The sequence below is a fragment of the Dama dama genome, chromosome 6 (genome assembly GCF_033118175.1).
Source record: "Dama dama isolate Ldn47 chromosome 6, ASM3311817v1, whole genome shotgun sequence".
NCBI lineage: Eukaryota > Metazoa > Chordata > Mammalia > Artiodactyla > Cervidae > Dama > Dama dama.
This window is the reverse complement of record NC_083686.1, coordinates 8624028-8648045: the sequence shown is the minus strand read 5'-3', so window position 1 is coordinate 8648045 and position 24018 is coordinate 8624028. Positions and strand designations below refer to the sequence as shown.

At 35.5% G+C, this 24018-nt stretch overlaps 1 protein-coding gene across 2 annotated transcripts in view; it reads right to left on the bottom strand.

Moving 5' to 3' along the window:
• The window catches only part of RAB28 (RAB28, member RAS oncogene family), an 88593-nt gene extending 66027 nt beyond the window's left edge, over window positions 1-22566 (bottom strand). For both annotated transcript variants that reach the window (XM_061145505.1, XM_061145506.1), the window contains exons 1-3: window positions 22278-22566; window positions 17622-17718; window positions 12481-12569 (exon numbers count right to left, since the gene is read on the bottom strand). In XM_061145505.1, coding sequence (XP_061001488.1) covers window positions 12481-12569; window positions 17622-17718; window positions 22278-22352 — 261 coding nt within the window. In that variant the 5' untranslated portion in view covers window positions 22353-22566. The remainder of the gene's footprint in view (window positions 1-12480; window positions 12570-17621; window positions 17719-22277) is intronic.
• Window positions 22567-24018: the final 1452 nt, after the last annotated feature.

The following is a 24018-nucleotide window of genomic DNA, read 5'->3' as shown; positions in this document are numbered from 1 at the left end:
CCTTTTAATCATAGTTGTTGGTTCTTCCCAAGGCATGCTACATATAGTTTTTTGACATCCTCTTTAAAATGAGCAATGTAAAACTGGACATGGTACTGTAATAAGAGTCTGAACAAAGCCAAATATAACAGAGGGATTGCTTCCTGTCTCTTATATATCATATTCCTTTTAATACATCCCATTATTTTGTGTGGGAAGGAGAAGAAGTATGTACACACACAAAAATAACACTGCTACATTCTTGATTCTCATCCAATTTGTGGTCAAACACTTAATACAAAGCTCTGCATATATAAGTCTGGACCCTAATGGCATTTATGTCTCCTTCTTCTTAAGTTATAATCATAAATGTTGACAACTTCTTACACCTATTATGTACCAGAAAGATATCTGGATCTTTTCATTCCTCCTCACAAAAAATCATGCAAGACTGGTATTATCCTCATTTTCACTAATAAACACAAGGTCACAGGGAGCCAGAATTTGAATCAAGGACTGACTATAAAGTCCACTCATTTACTCTATAAACATTTGTCAGTCAGCTATATGCAAGGCACTGTGCTGGGTACTAGGGACATAAATTCCAGCTTCAAGGACTCACAGCCCTGCAACAAAGCCAGACAAACAGACAAGTATATAACACAAAACTCATCAGCAATGGTATGCTGGTAAATATTAATTAACCAGCTTGAGGCATGGTAAGGAGAAGAAAGGATGAGAGAGGGTTATTTGTAGCATTTGCCAATTTCTGTAGTGTAAATACTCTCCTGTGGTCATTTAAAATCTATCAACGTCACTTCACCAAACAGAGCTGGGTAGGATATCACCACACAGCATTTCCACTATACAGGTACACTTGATACACTAGATATAAATAACATTAAGGGCACAAACAACAGAAATATATAGTAAAATAATCAGTAAGTGATACATTTTGATCATATAAATCTTTGTTTTTAATATAATTCATGAGTTTATATATATATACATATATATATATATATTTTGTAATCACTAATGTATTCAACAATCGGCTCAAAAAAATTCCTAAAAATTTAACAGCTGACTCTCCCGATCCAGACCTAGCTCACTACCATTGTGACCTTGCAGTACTGTGCTCCTTTTTCTCCCAGTTTTATCATCAAATAGTTGACATACATCACTGTACAAGTGTAAGGCATACAGCATGAATTTACATATATTGCACGCTCATTCGTTAAACTTCATTGGCTCCCCCAAGTCACTTAGCTTCTCTGGGTCTCAGGTTATTTGCCTAAACACTCTCTATGATCCTTTTTCAGTTTAATGACTCTATAATCTTTATGCAAAATCATGTGTCTGATTTATTTTACTAATTTACAAACCTATTTCTATATTCCTAAATGCTTTGAAATACTGTTCAGCACAGAATTATTTGAAACAATAAGCATAATTCCACTTTTCTTATTAAAAATAACGTCCCAGAAACAGCCTCTGAACAAAGCTACTACTCAATCCACTGACTCCACCTCCAGTTGACATGAGTGATACAATGTATTATACTTAAAAGAGCTCTGCCCTGGAAGTCAGATCAGCTTTGGATTATAGTCCTGGCCCTACTAGCATCTACTGATCTTGGGGAATGCTTCTGTCGTCCACCTTTATAATACCTGTCATGATTAAGTGAAGTAATAAAAACAGACTTATTTTAAAAATAAGATACTACACAATCACTGGGAACTTTTTTTATTATTATTCTGAATGAATATGAATCATTTTCAAGGTAACTTTGAGGTAGCTTTCACTCTCATAAACTGAGCTTTGACCTATTTGTTGTATAGTCACTAAGTCCAACTCTTTGTGACCCCATGAACTAAAGCACACCAGGCTTCCCTGCCCTTCACTATCTCCCCGAGTTTTCTCAAATTCATGTCTGTTGAGTAGGTGATGCCATCTAACCATCTCATACTCTGTGGCCCCCTTCTCCTCTTGTCCCCAAGCTTTCCCAGTGTCAGGATCTTTTCCAATGAAATGCTCTTCACCTTAGGTGGCCAAACTTCGGGAGCTTCAGCTTCAACATCAGTCTTTCCAACGATTATTCAGGGCTGATTTCCTTTACAATTGACTGGTTTGATATACTTGCAGTCCAGGGAACCCTCAAGAGTCTTCTCCAACACCACAATTTGAAAGCATCAATTCTTTGGTATTCAGCCTTCTTTACGGTCCAACTCTCACATCTGTACGTGACTACTGGAAAAACCATAGCTTTGACTGTATGGACCTTTGTCAGCAAAGTGATGTCTCTGCTTTTTAACACACTGACTACGTTTGTCAGCTTTCCTTCCAAGGAGCAAGCATCTTTTAATTTCATGGCTGCAGTCACCATCTGCAGTGATTTTGAGCTATGGTGCCTCTTAAACCTGGACATTTTTAGAACTCTTCTGGGTCAATATCTGAACATAATAGAATATATGCAAATAAAACATGGCCAGCATCTTTTGATAATCTGTACTAGACCAGAGCCAAAGAATAAAACTATAACTGATCTAGACTAGGAGTTGGTAAACTATGGCCCCAAGGTCAAATTCAGCTCATAGCCTATATTTTGCAAATAAAGTTTTATTGAAGCATAGTCACACTCACTTGTTTAAGTTTTATCAATGGCTGCTTTTGTACTATGATGGCAGAGTTGTGTAGCCACAACAAAGAAAGTCTGACCTGTAAAACCTAAAATATTTTCTATCTAGTTCCTTAAGGAAGTTTGCCAATTTCTCATCTAAACTGATGTATCCCAATATTCTCCAATCAGCAATACCTATTAATTGGTCCAGGACTCATAAGAAAGATAGAAAAATAAACACCTTTCCATTAATCTAGCAACCCAAATATCTATCGGTTCATATATTCCTTTTTCAGTCACTAACAAAAAATTATGACTTTTATCTTTGCTACTAACATGACAACTTTGCACCAGTTTTGAATTACAACAATGTGGTGAAAAACTGAGAAAGGAAAATGAGAAAGCCAAAGACAGTAAAGCAAAAGAAGTTCTAGGACTTTAGGTTTGAGTTCAGACATGTAAAGAGTTTGGAAGTCATCACATTTGTCCTTACATTAAGAAAAAAGCTGGACAAACAGAAAATCAAAGACTTTTTTTGGAAAAAACGGAGAGCTGAGTTTGTAGGGCAAACTGACATCCTGAAATCTGGAGAAAGAGGAGTGAATCCAGAGAGTCACCATCAAAAACCTGCTTACCTGGAACAAAAGTCACTAGAACCAGTAAATAGTAGACTTACTTGAACAGTAATTTTGACAAACCGCTGAAGGCTGGTCATGGTCTAGCCTGAGGATCAGAAACTCCTGGGAGACATAGTTTTTGGGATACCCTCATACTTTCATGGGTTTTACCTACCGGTGAAGAATCAAGAAAAATACCCTCATAGCTCTGGTAGAAGGAAACAGAAAGTAACCACTGTAAAATATGCCCAGAGCACTGTCCCAAAAAACGCACACTCTCCAGGAAAAAAAGCTTAATCAGAGTCTTCTAGCACAAGCATTTTCCAACTTCAGCCCCTTCTAGCCCACCTATCTCACATAAATGAGAAAAGCTAAAAGATACCTTTTCATAGGTCACAGCCCAAGGACACAAATTCTTAAGTCACACAAGGCTGTGACTTAATCATAAGAGTACAGAATGTTTCCCTCCCTCCATACTTCACCACATATCAATAGGGCTCCAGGATAAGAGTGGAAGATTACATTTGAAAGAACTGCAAGATACAAACTCCAACTAAGGAAGAATTCAAGATGTACAAAAAGACGGGGGAAGGAAAAAAAGGACACTAAAAGAATTTAATGTCTCTGGCATTTAAAGCTTCAGTAAGCATTCAACACAGACCAACTCCTGGCCAAATTAAGATAAAGCCTCAAATTACTAAAAGGCTATTTATTTGAACTCTTATCCCAAAGAAAGGCAATCCCAAAGAATGTTCGTTCAAACTACCACACAATTGTACTCAACTCACAGGCTAGCAAAGTAATGCTCAAAATTCTCCAAGCTCGGCTTCAACAGTATGTGAACTGAGAACTTCCAGATGTTCAAGCTGGATTTAGAAAAGGCAGAGGAACCAGAAATCAAATTGCCAACATCTGTCAGATCACAGAAAAAGCAAGAGAATTCCAGAAAAAAACCTACTTCTGCTTTATTAACTATGCCAAAGCCTTTGACTGTGTGGATCACAACAAACTGTGGAAAATTCTGAAAGAGATGGGAATACCAGACCACCTTACCTGACTCCTGAGAAATGTGTATGCAGGTCAAGAAGCAACAGTTAGAACTGGACATGGAACAACAGACTGGTTCCAAATGGGGAAAGGAGTACATCAAGGCTATATATTGTCACCTTGCTTATTTAACTTATATGCAGAATACATCATGCAAAATGTTGGGCTAAATGAAGCACAAGCTGAATCAAGATTGCCAGGTCAAGTATCAATAACCTCAGATATGCAGATGATACCACCCTTATGGCAGAAAATGAAGAGGAACTAAAGAGCCTCTTGATGAAAGTGAAAGAGGAAAAAAAAAAAGAAAGTGAAAGAGCAGAGTGAAAAAGCTGGCTTAAAACTCAACATTCGAAAAAACGAAGATCATGGCATCTGGTCCCATCACTTCATGGCAAAGAGATGGGGAGACAATGGAAACAGTGACTGACTTTACTTTCTTGGCCTCCAAAATCACTGCAGATGATGACAGCAGCCATGAAATTAAAAGAAGCTTGCTCCTTGGAAGAAAAGGTATAACAAAGTTAGACAGCATATTAAAAAGCAGAGACATTACTTTATCTACAGAGGTCTGTCTAGTCAAAGCTATGATTTTCCCAGTAGTCATGTATGGATGTGAGAGTTGGACCATAAAGAAAGCTGAGTGCCGAAGAACTGATACTTTTGAACTGTGGTGTTGGAGAAGACTCTTGAGAGTCCCTTGGACTGCAAGGAGATCCAACCAGTCCATCCTAAAGGATATCAGTCCTGAATATTCATTGGAAGGACTGATGCTAAAGCTGAAACTCCAATACTTTGGCCACCGGATACAAAGAACTGACTCATTGGAAAAGCCCCTGATGCTGGGAAAGATTGAAGGCAGAAGGAGAAGGGGATGACAGAGGATGAGATGGTTGGACAGCATCACTGACTCGATGGACATGAGTTTGAGGAAGCTCCAGGAGTTGGTGATGCACGGGGAAGCTTGGCGTGCTGCAGTCCCTGGGGTCTCAAAGAGTCAGACACGACTGATCGACTGAACTGAACTGAATACTCCATACATCTTGTCTAGTTTTCAACAAAAAATTAGAAGGCATACTAAAGGGCAGTTTGAAGAGAAAAGCAAGCATTAGAACCCGAGTCAAACATGAGACAGATTTCAGGATGATCAGAGCAGGAATTTAAAATAATTGTCAATAATATTTTAAAGACTCTAATGGAAAAGATAGAAAACATGAAAGAACAGGTGAGTAAAGTACACAAAGAGATGGAAACTCGAAAGAATAATTAAAAGGAAATGCCAGATATCAAAAATACTATAACAGAAATAAGACCACTGATGGGCTCATCAGTAGACTAGACACAACCTGGGAAAGAATCAGCAGATTTGAACATAACAGAAACTAACAAAACTAAAATGAAAAGAGAAAAAAGAACGAAGAAAATAGAATATCAAAGAACTGTGGGACAACTCTGAATGTGTATCATACATGAGACTAGAATATCAGAAAGAGAAGATGGAACTTAAGAAATATTTGAAGTAATAATAGCCAAGAAATTGCCAAAATTAATTAGACACAAAACCACAGATCCAAGAAACTCAGAAAACACCAAGTTGTATAAATACAAAAATATCTACACCTAGGCACATCATACACTTAAGACTCCATAAAACAAAAAACAAAGAGAAAATCTTGAGAAAAGGTAGAAGGTGGAAGCTGAGGGGAACGAGGGGATACCCTATCTGTAGAAGAACAAGGATAAGAATTATACAGAATTTCTCATCTGAAACCACACAAGTAAGGGAAGAATGAAGTGAAATATTTAAAGCACTGAAAGGAAGAAAAGGACAAATCTAAAATTTCAAATATAAGATTATCTTTCATAACTAAGGAAGAAAAAAGACTTAGACAAAAATTGAGAGAATTCACAGCCAAAAGACTTGCCTAGGAAGAAATGTTAAAAGAGGTTCTTCAAGAAGAAGGAAATGATACACATCAGAAACTCAGTTCCATATAAAGAAAGGAAGCATATCAGAAAAGGAACAAGAAAAGGTAAAATAAAATCATTTACTTGTCTTATTGTTAATTAATCTAAAATGTAACTATTTAACAACAGTAATAATGTATTGAGTGATTATATTATAGCATATGAAATGAAAGACACTGATGTCATCAGGGACAGGAGAGATGAACTGAGAATATTCTTCTATGAAATATTTTACGGACTGCACAGGAAGCAATGTAATATTGTATGAAAGTGGACTTAGATTAGTTTAAAATGCATATGTAAACTCTAGAGCAATTACTTTAAAAAGAATGCTTAAGTATAATTGACAGGCTAAGAGAAGAGAGAAAGTGCTCAACTAAAACGAGAAAAGACAGAAAGAGAAAGGAGGGGAGGGGAACAAGCACAAGGTCAGAAGACAAACATGGAAGCTATGAACTCAACTATGTCAATCAATACTTTAATGTGAACGGTCTAAATCTACCAATTAAAAGACGTTTTCAAGGACACAAACGCTTAAGTCACACAAGGCTGTGACTTAATCATAAGAGCAGAGAATGTTTCCCCTCCTCCATACTTCACCACACACCAAAAGGCCCCCAGTATGAGTAGAAGGCTGGATTTGAAAGAGCTGCAAGACACAAACTCCAAAAAACCAAGACTCAACTGTATGTTGCCTACAGGAAACACACTTTAAAAATAGAGATACAGGTTAAAAGTTAAGGGATAAAGAAACATCATGTAACACTAGCAAAAAGAAAGCTGCAGTAGCTATATAAATTTCAGACAAAGCAGACCTCAGAATAAGGGAAATCATGAGGTATAAAGATCGGCGTAATGATAAAGGGGTTAATTCTCCAAGAAGACATAATAATCCTTTGTGTATATACACTTAACAACAGAATATCAAAATATGGAGGCCAAAACTGACAGAACTGTATGGAATTCAAAACCCACAGATCCATTAGTACAGTTGGAGATACCAATACCTCTTTTTCATTAATTGATACACCAAGCAAGCAGAAAGTCAGAAAGTTGACCTGAACAACACTAACAATCAGCTTTATCTAATCTCGTCATTTATAAAACAGTCCATCCAACAGCATTAAAATGTATACTCTTCTCAAGTTTATATGAAACATTCATCAAACATTCACATTCTAGGCCATAAAACATACTTAACAAAATTTATAAGAATAGAAATCATACCAAGCATGTTCTTAGATTACAATGGAATTAAACTAGAAATCAATAATAGAAAGATAGCTGGGAAAACTCAAAATATTTGGAAATTAAACATACTTCTAAATAACACATGGGTCAAAAAAAAGAAGTCCCAGGAGATGCTTAAAATATCTTACATAAAATACAACTTATCAAAACTTGAAGATACAGCAAAAACAGTGCTTAGAAGAAAATATAGAGCACTGAACATGATACATATATCTTGTGACATATATATCACGAGAAGAAACATAAAAAATCTAAGCTTCCACTTTAGGAAACTAAGAGAAAAGAGGAATTTAAACAGTGCAAACCGAAGAAAAAATAATAAAAATTAGAGCAGAGATCAATGAAATTGAAAAGATGAAAACAATAGAGAAAATTAACAAAAGCAAAAGCTGATAACCTCTAGCCAGGCTAACCAAAAAGAGAGAGAGAGAGACTGAGAAAGAGACACAAATTAATGAGGGGTCATGACTGACTCCCATAGACATTAAAAGAATAATGAAGGAATAATATGAACAACTTCATGGCCAAAAATTTGAAAACACAGATGAAATGAACCAATTCTTTGAAACACACAAACTGCCAAAACTCATACAAGCTGCCATAGACTCCCAGAGCTTCTACCCACCAGCTTCAGCACACCAAAGCCAGACCTCTAAGTACTCACCTCTTTGGGAGCCTATAATACAAGCACCTCAAAGCCCCGAATCTCTCACCACATCAATCAATCCAGCCTTTTTCCAGAAAACTATCAGAAAGTACAACTCCCTCAGAAATGCAACACATTTCGGCAACAACTGAAGTCTGAGAAGAATCTCCAGGGAACTGCTGGAAATAACTGTCTCTTGGCAACCTTGCAGCCATCTAAACCCTCCACCATGTCTCATGTCCCTGATACTCTCTTCTATCAAACATCTGTCCACCACTGATCCTTCTGCTATGTATGCCTTCATCCCTATCCTGCCCTGTGCTTCCTCTTCCTAATTTACCCTCCAAATGCTCCTCTTCTTTCCAAATCTTTCTGCCATGACTTTAGGAAATCAGACTCTTCAGTTTAAGCAATCCTTCTACATCTTAATAAACTCTTCATAAAAATTTCCTCTATTTTCCTCTATCTTAACTTCACCATTGTCAAAAAAAACTCTTCTCTTTATAAACCTTAAGACTTTTAGTAGATAACTACATAATATTAGCTAGCACTTTATTTTCATCTGCTTCACTTATCACTATACCAAATAAGTATGATTAGTCAGTAAATCAAATGGACACCATTTTCAAAGGAATAACCAATAGCAGTCTTGAAGTAACAGACACTGTGGCAGCACTTACCAGTATTATAAGGTATTTTAAAACTTAGTTCTAAAATTTAATAGATACAATATATACAACTTAATGAAAGGTTCCTCATTCCCAAAAAACAGGTATTTTTTCTTGCTTATTTGTACAACAAATAATCTACTTTAGATTTTAATTAAATATAGAAATGAGTTAAATCATATAGATTATACTAGTCATAACAACATATATTTTACTGTATAAGTACAACCTGTAAGAAGGAACACTAATGCGAAAGGACTGTAAATATAATCAGTTACAAGCTGGCAAACATCCAACTAAAACAAAATTCAAAGCACATGACAGCGGAGTCTCAGGGAGCCCACCTTCGAGATCTCCTGTCCCCCCAGCTGTCATACAAGCACCACGTCCTTCTGTTGGTGGTTAAGAAGGTAGCTCATCTGCGTGGGGCACTGGCACACAATAGCAGTTATGTTCTACCTCACAAACGACTACACTTCATTGAGTTTATACTCAGTAGAGCAGTGTTTGCAAACCACTTAGATTCCAGGGCGGAAAGAGCTACAAAAACGAAACATCCAGTCCTTCTCTGAGGTTTGTTATTAGCCTCTGTTAGCCACAGGTTACAGGGCACTAAACACTATGTGCTGTGTGTTTGCTTGCAACCACTATGAAAAATAGCCTATAATATCTTTCTGACAACTCCTAGAAAATTTTAAGTTAATTTAAAATCAGGGAATTTAACTGGGACATACTTCAATTCTTAGAACTAGTTTTTGACAAAATACCTCACAAGTTCTTTCTTGGATATCAATTCGATTTTGTTTTAACCAACACTATCCAACACACTATCACTAAAATTCAGTGCTACTGGTTGAGAAAAAGTAAAGACGGTAAAAAGTGAAGAAGGTAAAACAATCAGTTTGATTTGACTATAAGTTAATTCCTAGCCTACAAACAAACTTCTTCCTGGATGATAAGAAATGCTTTAAAAAAAACAGATTCATAGCTTAATAGCCCAATTATGTATAATTCTTTCCATACACATTACATAAGTTACAGAACCTAGAAAAAAACCCTAAATAATACATTATACCGATGTCCTCAAAACAGCTTGTCAAAACATTTCTCAAAGATTTCTACCCTACAGCATGTGCACAAAAATCTGAAGTATTCATTAGATGGGCAATATACAGCATCTACAATGATTCTAGACACAAATCTACTTTGAAGAATAGTTATATAATTATATAACATTATTAAACACTATTAAAATGTTTATGAAAGCATTGTTTTTAAAAGTAACATTTCCCCCAATTTATAGTAGAGAACTGCAGTCAGAGCTTCTCTGGTCTGTGTAAAAAAGTTTACATATATTTTAACAAAAGAAACTACTGTACTTTATTGCATTTTTACATAGCATTTAACTTAGGATCTCTAGAAAGCAGAAAAAATTGATGACAATTCATTTTATCATGTCAGAATTCCTACTTTCCTGGCATGATTTCATGAAAATGTTCATGTACTTCCTAGAAATACTTTACTGCATTGTTTTAATAAACCAAGGTATATGCTTTACAGAGATTATAATATATAAACAATGTAAGGCACTGTCAAAAAGGAAAATCAACAACTACCTTCAAAATAGAAATCTCATGTGACATTTGCTTTCTCCCAAAATACGAATTACATTAGAAATGAATACAGACATTTTTACTAAACTCAACTATTCTCAAAGATAATGGAAGTTTTTAAAATTTCTACAAATTTGCTCATTAATGTCTGCTGACTTTAAGCAGCTACATAATAGCATAAAACACACACTGTAAAGAACTATAAAGATTTGAGAGGATGGTCACACAGCATTGTAAATGTACTAAATATCACTGATTATACACTTTGAAAATGTTTGTTTTTATACTATGTGAATTTCATACCAATATTAATCTTATATAATAATTTTATAATATTAATAAACTTTAAATTCCTATAAATCAAATAACAAATTTGATAAATTTTAACCAACACTAAATATATCAAATTTTTAAGTGATGTGGAGTAAGGTAAAATTAAGAGAGTCTAATCCACACACATTATATTCCCCTAATTTTTAAATGAAAAAAAATTTATTAATTGAATGTTATATTATTTACTCTGAGATATATTAAAAATTTCCCATTCACCACTAACTCTAGATATATCTATGAACCATAAAAAGTTATTCTATTTTACATTCAGAGTCAAATATCATTAGACGCTTGACTAACCTAGTTCTCATTTTTTAAAATCAAATATGTATCCATGTAGATAGATTTTAATGGAGCAAAGAGAAAAGAAACTCATTTTCAAATCCTATTTTACCAACTAGGTGAATGAAACAAGGACTGTGGCTTCCCACAAACCTCTGCCCAATAATTTTTCTTTACCTTACTATCTACTTTAAACATAATCAGTTTAAAACAGAAAGAAACAACAATAAAAAAGCCAGACACAAAAACTTGAGACATATTTTTTAAGAGGAAAATGAACAGGCATAAAATATTAAGTCATATGGTCACAGGTGAAACTTCTTTCAGGAGACAAAGAATATGTAGAAAAGGCGAAGAGGAGTCCTAAAAGCCTAGTCTACATATCAACAATGCAAACTCACAGCTCGAGGGCCTTCAGACATGATCAAGAACCATGTGAGCCTCAGCCTTCTCTGCATATTTTAGAAAATAACTCAGAATCTATTTTCCATCCAAAATTAAGGCAATGGTATTTGTTAAACATCAAACTTCATATAGAAGAGTGCTTAATACTCTGCCTTCATTTTCTAGATTCATTTTTTTAAGAGCAACACAGTTCCACATAACCAAGTTATGATTCTCCACTTAAAGCATCAACCTCCAACAAAGAACTAAATGAGACTCATGACTATTACCCCCCAATACCTCATGATGATATGAAAGATACAAACTAACTCAAAGTGAAGGAAAAAGTAAAAAAAACAGCATATCAATAATTAAGTACATTAATTACTACTATGTATATTTTCTATTAGCATAATTTAATTTTAAAATCTATATATCTATATAAGCTCATGTTGCCAAAGAATTTTTGTTATATAATTATTCAAGTAGTTTTTCTCTACACAGACTTTCTTCTGAAAAGACACTACATATGACTATCATGTTAAAAAACTGTATGTGCTTCATATATATAATTAGTTATACTTAGTTTTCTGATACAATATATCTATTAAATTTGAACACTTATAAATATTTAATAAACTAATTCATAGCATAGAAAATATATACATATATATGCTTTTTGTCCTTACAATTTAAAATGAAATTAAATTTTCCTGTCTAGTAATTTTCATTCTATTCATATATTCTGTAAGTGGTGAATATGACCAAAATCAGTTACTAAATATCAAAATATCATTTATTACTACATATATTAAACTTCTGACAGTAATATTAGTAATACAACTAGCATATGAAAGCTATTAAGATTTACCCAGTTCCCTGACCCAAATCATTCTAAACACGACTTTGGGGGAGGATGAAATCAAAGGATTAGCACAAATGTAAAATCAGTCTCCCTACATACGATATAAAAATCAAGGTAGAAAGAGCATGTGTGTGTGTATGTACCTGCCTATGTGCTTGTAAGGGGAGTATATTCAGTATCGGAATAATCATAGAATTAATTTCATACCTGTGCTCCATAGATATATTTATCCAACATCTTGCCTCCTATTGTCTGCCCTCCTATGTCCCAGACTTGAAGAGTAACATTCAAGCTTCCTAGAATATAAAACGGAATATAAAAATAAGAAAAACAGGAACAATATAACAACTGAATACGGTTTCAAAGAACATTAAGTCACAGTGATAAACTCTGAACCTAATGTGCATGTTTATTCTGCATGTTCACATAACTGGAATTGTGAAATAATGCTGTCAAAAGAGATGAATAGTGGGGAATTTAGGTTTACACTTTACCCCAGTTCCATGCAACCACATTTATAATCACCTTCAAAACAAAAGAAAATACATAAAGTTTTAATTCACAAACGACTTAAACCTTAAAATGTTTTTTCTTATACAGAGACTAAAACAATAAAGCAGTTGAATGTGGAGTAAGATATAGATTTTAAAAATTAAAATTGAACTTTACCTTATTGCATATAATGAATTTTGCTGTAACTTCTAAACTCTACAGGTTCTAAATAAAACTCACAAGTTACCAACAGACTACAAAAATGGTCTCAAGGTTTCAATTCGAATGAAGTTTTAAATTTGAAGTTCAGCTACTATATACAATAGTGAACATAATTTTAAAATTACATGTTTTCAAATTTAACTTAGAAAATATAAACATTTTCACAGCCATATTCAGAACTGATGTAGGATACATACCCAGGATATCACAAATTATTATGATGCATTTATATCTGTTCAAAGCATTCCATGAAACTAATTATAATATGTGCTTCAAAGCACTCATAAAATAGAGCAAATCTATTTGATGATTTAACAAATCTCTTCCCCATACAAACATTATAAAAGCATTCTAAATTACTAAAAGGCAATCTTTAAAATTCTTTTGTCCATTTTGCAAAATATTTACTTGATAAAAAATTTATAAGACGTTTTTCTCTATTATCAATGCAATTAGTGACTAAACAACAAAATTTAAAGACCAAGTTCAATATGCTTTGTAATTTAACATTTCAGACTGTTTCTCCTAATAAAACTATGCTGTTTTCTCCAAAGGTGGACAGAATCTCAATCAGCACCTTCAAAATGAGCTCCCACACCAAAAATGTATCTTTCTGAATGATTTGCAAATCAGGAAAACTCAAAATCTTAGATACTAAAAGACCAGACTCACTTCAAAAACAAACCAAAAAATGTTATATAGATATGAATTTTTATACCAATGCAAAACACTAAAATTGGAGAACGTTAGTCACACCATTCAACTTAGCAACTGGAAAGAAAGTACACCACTAGATTAACCAATCAACTTTTACCCTTAACTCTAACTTTTGTAGGGTCTGTATTACAATCTTTCCATTATCTGGATGTAGTTCTGTTCCATCTGCCAACCTGCAGGATTTACATGAGGAACTTCCATTAGCATTAATGAGAGCTACTGAAGTTTATCACCCGTCATCTTTCCCACATATACACACTTTCAACGCTCACAGAGTAATGACTGAAGTGTTCTTAGAGCTCTACAAATACAAAAACCAAAACGTCACAGACGAAGACTCACCCAACAACTTGTATAAAGCCAGTATCTTAAAAAGCTAAATGTTTAAGAAATTTTAAGAAAATTTAATTAAGAAAATTAAGTTCTAGAAAATTAAGAAATCTAAATTCAAAATTCACTGTCCTACAATGCTGTCTCAAATTAAGCAGGGGAGAAAGGGCTGGTTGACACTAGAAGCATGTCATATAGTTTCAGGAGCCTCTAGATAAACAGGCAGTACTCCATTCATTTTACTAACAAAACTCTTTAGTTATGTTTACTTCAAAAACCAATCCTCAACAGTGTTAACTTTTTAAAGCTTTTAGGCAGCACTTAATAAAGGGCATTTAATACCATTTTCTTCAAGGTCAATAAACTTAACTTCATATCAAGAAATACGAAGCTTTTTTCCTTTACATTCTGATATTTAGACCCTATCCTATCTATAACTTTAGAAATATCATCCTAAATACATACTTTCAAATTCTGACAACATAATTTCAAGACTTGTATTCCTGCATTGAGGGAATATTTGTTAAATCCATACCTTTCCAAATAAATACTATTTGTTGTTCTTGGCTTGTTTTTCTTTAATATACACATTCTAGTGCCTCAGATAAAAACAGCTGTGTATTACTAATAAGCCACTAATATACAACACTAACCAAAAAACAAACAACTTTTCTTGTTACAGCTTCAACAAATGATATTAACTTCATGGTTATTTCATGTATCTAAAATGTATTTTCAACTTCCACATTTGAATTTTAGGCTTATTAACACATAAAAATAAATCAGAGTTCCTCCTATTTGGGAAACAAAATAATACAGAATTCAAATTAATATTACCTTTAGTTCTAACAAGCAAAAACATATGAAGTCTTCTAGTATATTTTCAAAATGACAAGCCTATAAAACTATATAAGAATTTTCAAATAATCAACATTGCAAAAATTTTAAAAACCAAGAATCCATTAAAATAAATTTCTAACTAATAAAGAATGTTAAGGAGGAAACTGTCAGCAATCTAATCCTAAATGCAAAATGCTACTACTGCTCCTCTGTAAGAAATGACATTTAACTAGAGAAAAAAAATAAATGAGGTGACAAAATACAGGTAAGTTGCTTTTGGTATGAATCAAAGCCACCAAGAGGATTCAACAGTGACCTTGTAAAAGTACACTTGGTGCCTTGGTTAACCTTACTTAAAGTGCTGCATAGTCAAGATGGAACTAAAAACACAAGTCTGCCCACTTCTTGTACTAAAGACTTAGAAATCCTTTTCACAGTAGAACGCTGTTTACTGGACTGTACCCACAAGCTTCCTGAAAGTATTTTGACTAACGCTCTTAAGAAGCTCTATCAGCAGAATCTCTGACTAACAGATACACTATTTTAAGCAGTAAAATCTGCACAGTGGTTGCATCCAGACTATACAGCATACCAGATCATGAAATATACTAACATGGATGAGTATTTGCAAAGTAATGACCTTGAAAACTTGCATGAAGAGAATGTCAATAGATGGACAGGAGGTATTACACCTCTAACGATCTGAACGGATAGACATCTCACTAGAATACTAACAAATACTAGATTTGCCTCCTGTGCTGCTATACCATAAATTTAATAATGCTGCCTATAATTATTCAGCAAATGATACAAATATTAATCACTGGGCACAATGAATTAAACTATACAAAGGGTATACTATAAACCTTTATTCATCTTATTTCTTAATATACCTATTAATATCAAATCAAGCTACAGCTTTTTCCTTCTAATATTTATATAATAATTTTAAATCCACTAAACAGAATAAAACCAACTGCTTTTATATAAAAAAAAGTTTTTTCTGGAATTCTGCCCATCAAAATAAAAGCTTAATCAGGAAAATTAAAATATACATTCAATAAGAGTATGCACTTCCTAGTGTCACTTCTTTAACCTAAGTACTTTCTACTCTAAAATATATTATAAATTTGGATTTCAAAAATAATACTTTTTACAAAGTCAGCCAAATTCAAAACTGGCTGGTACTGTGCAAAGAACTAGAAATCATCAACATGTATTACACATATAAAATGTTTAGAATCAGCCTTAAAATGTTTTTAATGTCTGAATAGGTGCTTGCTCCTTTACTTAAGTCTTTGAACTGAAAAATCAGAAAAATTAAACAATATTCATAATACAGAAAGTTAGTGCTTCTGCTAGTTAGCACTGAAACAAAATAGTAATTAAATACATACTGAGGTTCTCTGTGTAGAGCTGGCATCTCTGAAGAAACTGTTGTGAAATAAGTTTTCACTAAATATATTATCTGATTTCTACATGTATTCTGCTAGTGATTGGGGTAAATATTCTATTATATCAGCATTAACCTATGCATAAGCTAATAATAAAAAGATTTTCAGTTTTTAATACATACAAAAATACAAATGAAACAAAATACACACATGTTTCTCATTAAACCTCTTTCTGAACAATAACTTAGTAATGGATAATTGGAATTCTTTTCTGAAGCTATATCTTCTTATTTATTTTTCATTGGTAGTTAAGTAACAACCATCAAAACATAAGAGTATATTACTAGTGAGATATGCAGAATACCTTCAATTACCAAGAGTTTTCATTAGCTGTTCTAAAACATTCATAGAGTTGTCTGATAGATGGAGTATTTGAAAGACTAAAATATTTCAATAATATTAGAATTTATTAAACCCCTTCCCACTATATCAGTCACGTTCCAGTATATGAATCTGACACTACACTTGCAACTGTTTTTATTCAAATGTGTTTCCTCAGAGAGGACAGAGAGATGGACTGGTTTATGAAGTCAATCAAGACAGACTGCTTTTAATAAAATACTTTAAACACATAATTTAAGCACAAGTGAATGGACAGAGCATTTTAAAGCCCCAATTGTTCAGAAACTAACTTAAAACAGAAACCACTCTTTTTTTGTTATTATTTCCCTGTATTTCCCACAAAATGTGCTGCAACTGGCATCTAAATAGTTTCTTTGCATGGTGAACTGAAACATCTTGAATGCTCAAACTGTATTTTTATGAGTGCCTAGGGACCCTAAATTTTAGTGGTCTATTAAATGCCAGCAATTTCATGCTGCCTTGCATAAAACAGCATTCACATATTAGAGCACAGAAGTTCCATAGCTACATTATACTTCTGTTCCAACTTTCTCTCAAACAAAAAACTGAAGCAGAGGCTAATCAAAATAACATTTAAAAAAATAATCCTTTCCAGTCTTCTCACATTTAGTTTATACAATATCTGTTGATAATTATATGGCATTTGATTTTGTTTTTAAGGTTAGAATTTTATAAGCAACTATTGTTTATCCTCAAAAAATGTGCAACGGTCAAAAACAGTGTAGAGTGGGGAGTATATAAACTTTTTCCTTACACACATGGACAGTATGTCTTCACGATAGATGCTGATGAAAGAACCTCCCTAACACACGTTTACTGATTACATATATTTTCACAATGAAACAGTACCCAAATGTTACACACTTCTGCTTATGTCTCTTATCGTCAGATATGAACAACTTTCTATGTTAAGACATTTTAGTCTCTTACCTGGCAATGTTATTCTTCTCAAAAAGAAATCCAATCCCATAGTTTGTTTGTACTGTTTCCCAAAAGTTTCTTGAGCAAAACAGGTAACTAAGGAGGTCTAAAAAATTGATGCACAGAATATCAAAATTAATGTCTTTGGCTTTAGAAATGTAAACAAAATCACTACTATATCTTATTAAGTAATCTTAATATTTATACTCCAATTATACCAACAAGTAACTTTAAGCAGTTCTAATCAATTACAAGGGGAAGAGGGACTTTTCATTCCACCAGGTACATTTCACTTGCCAACCAGCTATCAGTGGCGACAACACACTAATCAGCTAAATCTCTTTAAATCTCTTTACATCTCCTGACTGTCAACCTCCTATTCCTTGCTAGAAATTAGAATTTCTATTTATCAACAGAGAAAACTAAAACAACATGATTAAAGATCTGAATCTTATATGTCCCTATATATCAGTTCAACACAACTTTCACAGATGTTTCATTTCTGAGGTCAAACATCTGAGTAGTTTGTGTCTTCAGCTAATAAGTAGTAGAACTAATTAAGGAAAGGAGAACCTGTTTATACAATTTCTTTTTTTCCCCTAAGAAACGTGTCTAATTTTTCTCTGCATTAAAAATGGCAAATGAAAATGATTCTATAGAACTGATAATATGTATCTTTTAAATTAAGAAGTTGAAATTTGTAAGATTAATATTAAGCAGGCAAAAATAAATATATTCCATTCAAGAACTAGAAAGCTTAACAGTCTCAAGAATATTATAGCTAGAACAAACATATATCTACATTTTTTAAATAATTCAATATAGATCTACATTTGTAAAATAATAATTCAAAGTTACATTCAAAACTCTTGAGTTTCTTTACAGTACCATTTCTTACCAACGCAAACAAATAATTAATCATTCTAGTGAAATAACTCAAAAGCTCCTTAAACATTGGTAATGCACTATTTATTCGTAAACATTCCCTAAAAGAAGAGAAACGGAACATCATGAAGCTTTTCTGCTCTTCAAGACAGATTCTCAAAATTAAAGAAAAATAACCCTTTTTTATTTTAAAAGTAAAATTAGATGTCAACTCCTAAAATAATGAAACCTAAAATTTGCAAGATAGCTTATTATAATTATGACATAAGTGCAAAAGAGAACTGGGTCAAACTTTCTTTCAAAAAATCCTAAAATTCCTTTGACATAAGAACCATATTTTTCAGATAAATGGCAATTTGCACACACTAATTCCAATTCATTTAATATTTAAATAATCAGCATTTGTAAGAAATTGCTAAAATATTTGGTCAAGTATATATTGAGCACCTTAAGAAAGATGTTCTGCTACACTCTGAGAAATAAACTTACTATACCAAAATGAAAATTTATTTGGCTTCCTTGATAATATAAAAACTGAGATATCAGAAGAAAAAAAAAGTAAGCATTCCTTTTTAAAGCCTTTTTTTTATTTAGCCTTGTTTATGCCAGTGAACTCATTTAACTTAGAGCACAAAACTATCTATGAAGAAGCTAAGGGTTCTAAAGAAAAATAATTAACACTACTTATACTATTACAGATATTTCAAAATGTTTACTATATGGATGGTTGAAACACTTTCATAAGTCTAAGAGAAATTCAAGGCACATGTAACTTCAGCAGAGTTTCTTTTCCTAAAAATAGGACTTCTGGATTTTGAAAGCCCTACCCTCACACTTTTGAGACATATAAAACTAGAATTTTCAACTGGAATAAAGTATGATCTGTCAAAAGTGTAGGTCATTAGGAACAACGAATATTTTTTTTTTTAGGAACGAATATTAAAATGGGTTCTTACATCATCTCCAGACATCTTACTACAAAAATTAAAGAGGAGCATCTGAATCAGCGGGAAAGAGGCACTTCCTCTCCAATTATCTAGACATTATGCTATCTGTCTCATATGATAATTTCTCAGAAATCATTGTAGAAATATCTTTCTTAAACAATTATGAAGTGAGCAACCATCTATCAAATCTGTAACTCTTTTTCTGATTCTTTATAGTTTTTTTTTTTTTTTGGTTTGGTCAACTTTTGCTAACAATTTTTAAACATACTACCTTTACTAATACTGAAAAGACACCATAAGAGGATATTTTGTCTCAAAAAAAAAATCTTAATATATAATAAAACTCAAAGTATGAATCAAAGGAATCAAAACAGGAAAAAAAATAGAAAAATGTGTTAATGGAAGGAGGTGCCAAACTTCTCTTGCATAAACTGTCAGTGGTCATCGCAACACTCTATTGCTTTTGTAAGGGTGTATAAAAATGTCCTGATTAGAACTAGCAAAAAAAAAAAAAACTGATGCTAGAAAAAATGGACAGAAGTTAAATCAGGATACAAGTAAGAATGAAAGAGAGGCTGAAATCATAAAAGAAAAAGACAGTAAAAGAAACAGAATGGGAATGTTGGTAGCTGCCAATAATCTGAAAACTGAATATGGCATGGGAAAAAATAGCAGCTTGATATACATGAACAATGAAAAAAAAGGTAAGATGTCTGATGCTGGCATCCAGAAATTTCTGGGAGAAAAAAAAATCTTTACAATTTTAAAACAGATGAGTCAAGATGACAAAGACTAAAAGAACACCAGTATCCTTTGGAGCAGAATAATATTTCTAATTCCATAATATAGAATGAAAAAAATACACTTTGTCACACATCAGACAGCATTTTAGACAGATGTGAAAAGTAATAATTATTCACACTAAATTAGCAAAAAGAGGACAATACATGACAAGCTAGATGAAAAACCTAGGTAGAAAGTTATGAACAAATTTCAATTAAGAAATACATGCATGATAACAGATGAGTAATGGGGGAAAAAATTAACAAAAATTTAAAGAATTATGATAGAATATAGGATAATGGACAATTTTTGTCTTTTTTTGAGGTGTATTAGTATTATAGTCATTATCATTTTAAACAGGAAATAAACTTTTATGAGTTGACGATTAAAAAAAAATTTAGTAAGTGGAAAATTAGAAAGCATTCAAAAGAAAATACAGATGAGAAAAATTATAAAAATAGAACTTAAAGTTTTTATTGAGTGTGTTAGAAACAATGTTGACTTATTTAAAACAATTCATCCACTCAAAAACTTGTTGTAAACTTACAAAAAGTAATATAATTAATATTTGACTAAGAAAAGTGATCCCACGTTCTTTTCTTCCTCAAAACGTTTAACAGTAATCAGAGCATATCAAATTGTTTCTCAAGACTAAAAATCAGTAACAAAGTATCACGCATGGCAAGAAAGAAATGAACAGAAGTCTCCAAACTCTGCCTATGAATGACACCTTTCCCTAGGAACTGAAATCTCAGCACGAAAGAGGCGAACAGCTGTGCAGTGCCCACTGCCAAGGGAAGACGTACTGAGCAGTGGTTACCACAGAAACCAGGATGCAAACTACACCAAGCACACGGAAACATCGAGTGGAAAACTGAACACTGGTAACAATAATAAACCTGCGTTTCTGGAGCCTCTGGTTGGGAAAAGGGACGGGAGAAGAAAGGAGACAAACTTTAGCAGTATGCCCAGAGACAGCGTTGGCGCCACTGACAGAAGCGACAGGTGTGAAGGTTCCTTGGGCAGAGGCTCTGCTCTTTATTTGGGGGGGCGGGGCGGATCCAGAATCCTTCAAGATCTTACGGATGGTCTTCAAAGAGCAAGGACCGGGGCAATGTTTACTCCATTTCAGGAGCTCCACAACCCTGGGTTAAAGACCCCTGCCTCGGAGGTAAAGGGGACTTGGCTCTCGCACTCACTTTATTCAATCAACTGTCATCACAGGACAGATTTTAAGGCAAGGATGCCATCTGTCATGCCAACAGCCCTGCCCTCAGCACCCAGGCCACAAGAGGAGCTCGAGAGATATTTATTGAATGAATGTTTGTGTTGACAGGTGCTGTGCTGGGGAACAGAGATGAACAGGTATGGTGCTCTAAGACAGCAACTAACGTTTACTGCGCGCACTTCGTGTGCTGCAAGCTGCATGTAGATGTTTACATTCCCTGTGGATTCGCACACTTCACCCCTCCGAAGCGACCCCTATCAACATACCCAACCTACAGATGAAGCATAAATAGGGACAGCAATTTGCCCTCTAGTGACCCAAGAGATGGGAGCCCCAATTCTCTCACCCAGGGAGCCTGATTCAAGAATCAAGTTCTTGGGAGCTCCCAGTGCAGCGGAGGCATCAGAAACGGTAAATGGGGTGGGGGGAAGGCGCAAAGTGTGACCTGGACTAAAGGAAAAACAGGTAAGATGTTTTGGCAGATCCTTGCTAGTCCTCAGAGGCAAGAAGCTGGAAAGCTTCCCAGGGAGGCGATGCTGGCTCAGGTCTTGAAGAGAAGTAGGAGTTCGCGATCCAGGCAGGGATTAGGAAATGACTTCTTTTTTTTCCTAAGGGAGTTGGACAGCTCTCGTCGGACTTCAAGCATCTAATTTGTGTCGGGCCCCAAGCCACCTCCAGGCGGGCCTGAGCCCAGACGCCCCGGCACTCGCGGAAATAAGGCGACGCCCGGGGGGACGGGGAGGAGGAGGAGGTTTGAAGGGCGCCGGGGCCGCGCCGGGATTCCTTGCAGGCCTGGCACGGCGGGCGCACCAGAGGACTGACCTTCCCGGAGGTGCCGTCCCCCAGCACGACGATTTTCAGTTGCCGTTCCAGGCTCTCCTCCTCAGAGTCCGACATGGTGTCCCAGGAACGAGGCCCGCCTCCCCTCCCTCCCACCGACCCCACCCCCGCGAAATAGAAGGAGGAAGGGAAAGAGAGGGATCTCCGGGGGCGGGGGAGAGGAGGAAGGCCGGCAGCGGGGACAGGACTCGGTGTCTCAGAGGCAGATGGAGGTAGCCGGGGAGCTCACTCGCCGAACGCCATCTTGCCCGCCGCCCCGCCCCTTGAACCCGGTCCCACCCACCCCCCCCCACCGCGCTACGTCGGGCGCACAGTCCCGCCCCCACCGCGCGCTACGTCAGGCGCGCGGCCGCGCCTCTGCGCCAAGCCGTGCAGACCGCGAGCCTCCCTGGCGGGCCCGCCTAAGTGCCGGCCTGGGCCAAGGGGGCCTTCGAACCGGGCAGGCGAGACGAGGCACTACCCCTCGCAGGGACCGTTAGCGATATGAAGAGAAAAAAAAAAAAAAGAGTATAATTTAAACTATGTAGAAAAAGCAGGAGCAGAGTAGCGCATAGACGGTCTGTGAAATCCCCCTGTTTCCATCATCTCCCCCGGTGGCGATCCCTAAAACGAATGGTTTAGCCTGACTAGGCGGGTGGGCGGGGTGACACCGAGGCTGCGATCCGCGGTTGCCATGGGAGCCCGGACCCGGAAACGAGGCGGCGGGGCGGGGCCTGTCTCTGGGCGCCCGGGACGCCGGTTGCCAGTAGGAGCGCGCGCAGGGAAGGAGGGGCCTCGGAGCCGGGTGAGTCCTGAGGGTCGCGCGCCGGTAAGAACTGCGGTGCCGCCGAGGAACAAGCGATGGCTAAGAAAGTGTAACTGCCGCGGGGCGATGCTGCGAGAGTGAAATGTCGGCTTGGCGCTGCCTTCTCGTTTTTCACTCCTCTCAGACCCTGCGTTTTCTTAACCAAACGGCGGGATCCGATGGTTCCTTCACGAAGTGGTTAAGCTGGAGCCGCAGTTCTCAAAGTGTGGTCCGGGTACCCTGTGGGGTCCCAATAAAGTCAAAACTACTTTCCTCATAATTCCTTTTTCTTTCCTTTTTCACGTTCATGTGCTCACAAATATACCTAGAAGTTTTCCAGAGGTTGCATAATCTGTATGGCATCACCACTGAGAGCTAAAGGGGCAAACGTTTCTCGGTATCCATTTCAATGCAATAATGAGAGTTATAACAACATAAAAACTCTTTAGGGGGTCCACAATAATTCTTAAGAGTGTAAAGGGAGCCCTTGAGCCCCAAAATTTTAAGAACTGCTATTCTGGATGTTCGCAGTCCAGTAGGGTAGGTAAAAAACATAATTGAGCATTTCAACATAGATAAATTACACAATATTAATGCCAGCCTACTGTCTCCTTGTTAATTACTTTTCATGGATTATCACGTTCACTTCTCATGGGAGCCCTATAAATTAGGTAGAATTATCTCATTTTACAGAATAGGAGGCTTAAGTCATAAAAAGCTTAGCTCAGAGGCAGTAGTTCTCAAAGAATATGGGAATTCAAATGGGAAAGCAGTAAAGAGTAAGGAATTACTCATGCTGTCAGCGGAACTGAAGTTCTAATCACAGACCCTCACTCACTATAGGTGTGACCTTGAGCCTCAATTTCCTTATCTATAAAAGAGAAAAAATAAATAAATAAATAAAAGAGAGGCACCACCTTTTTCATAGGATTGAGAATT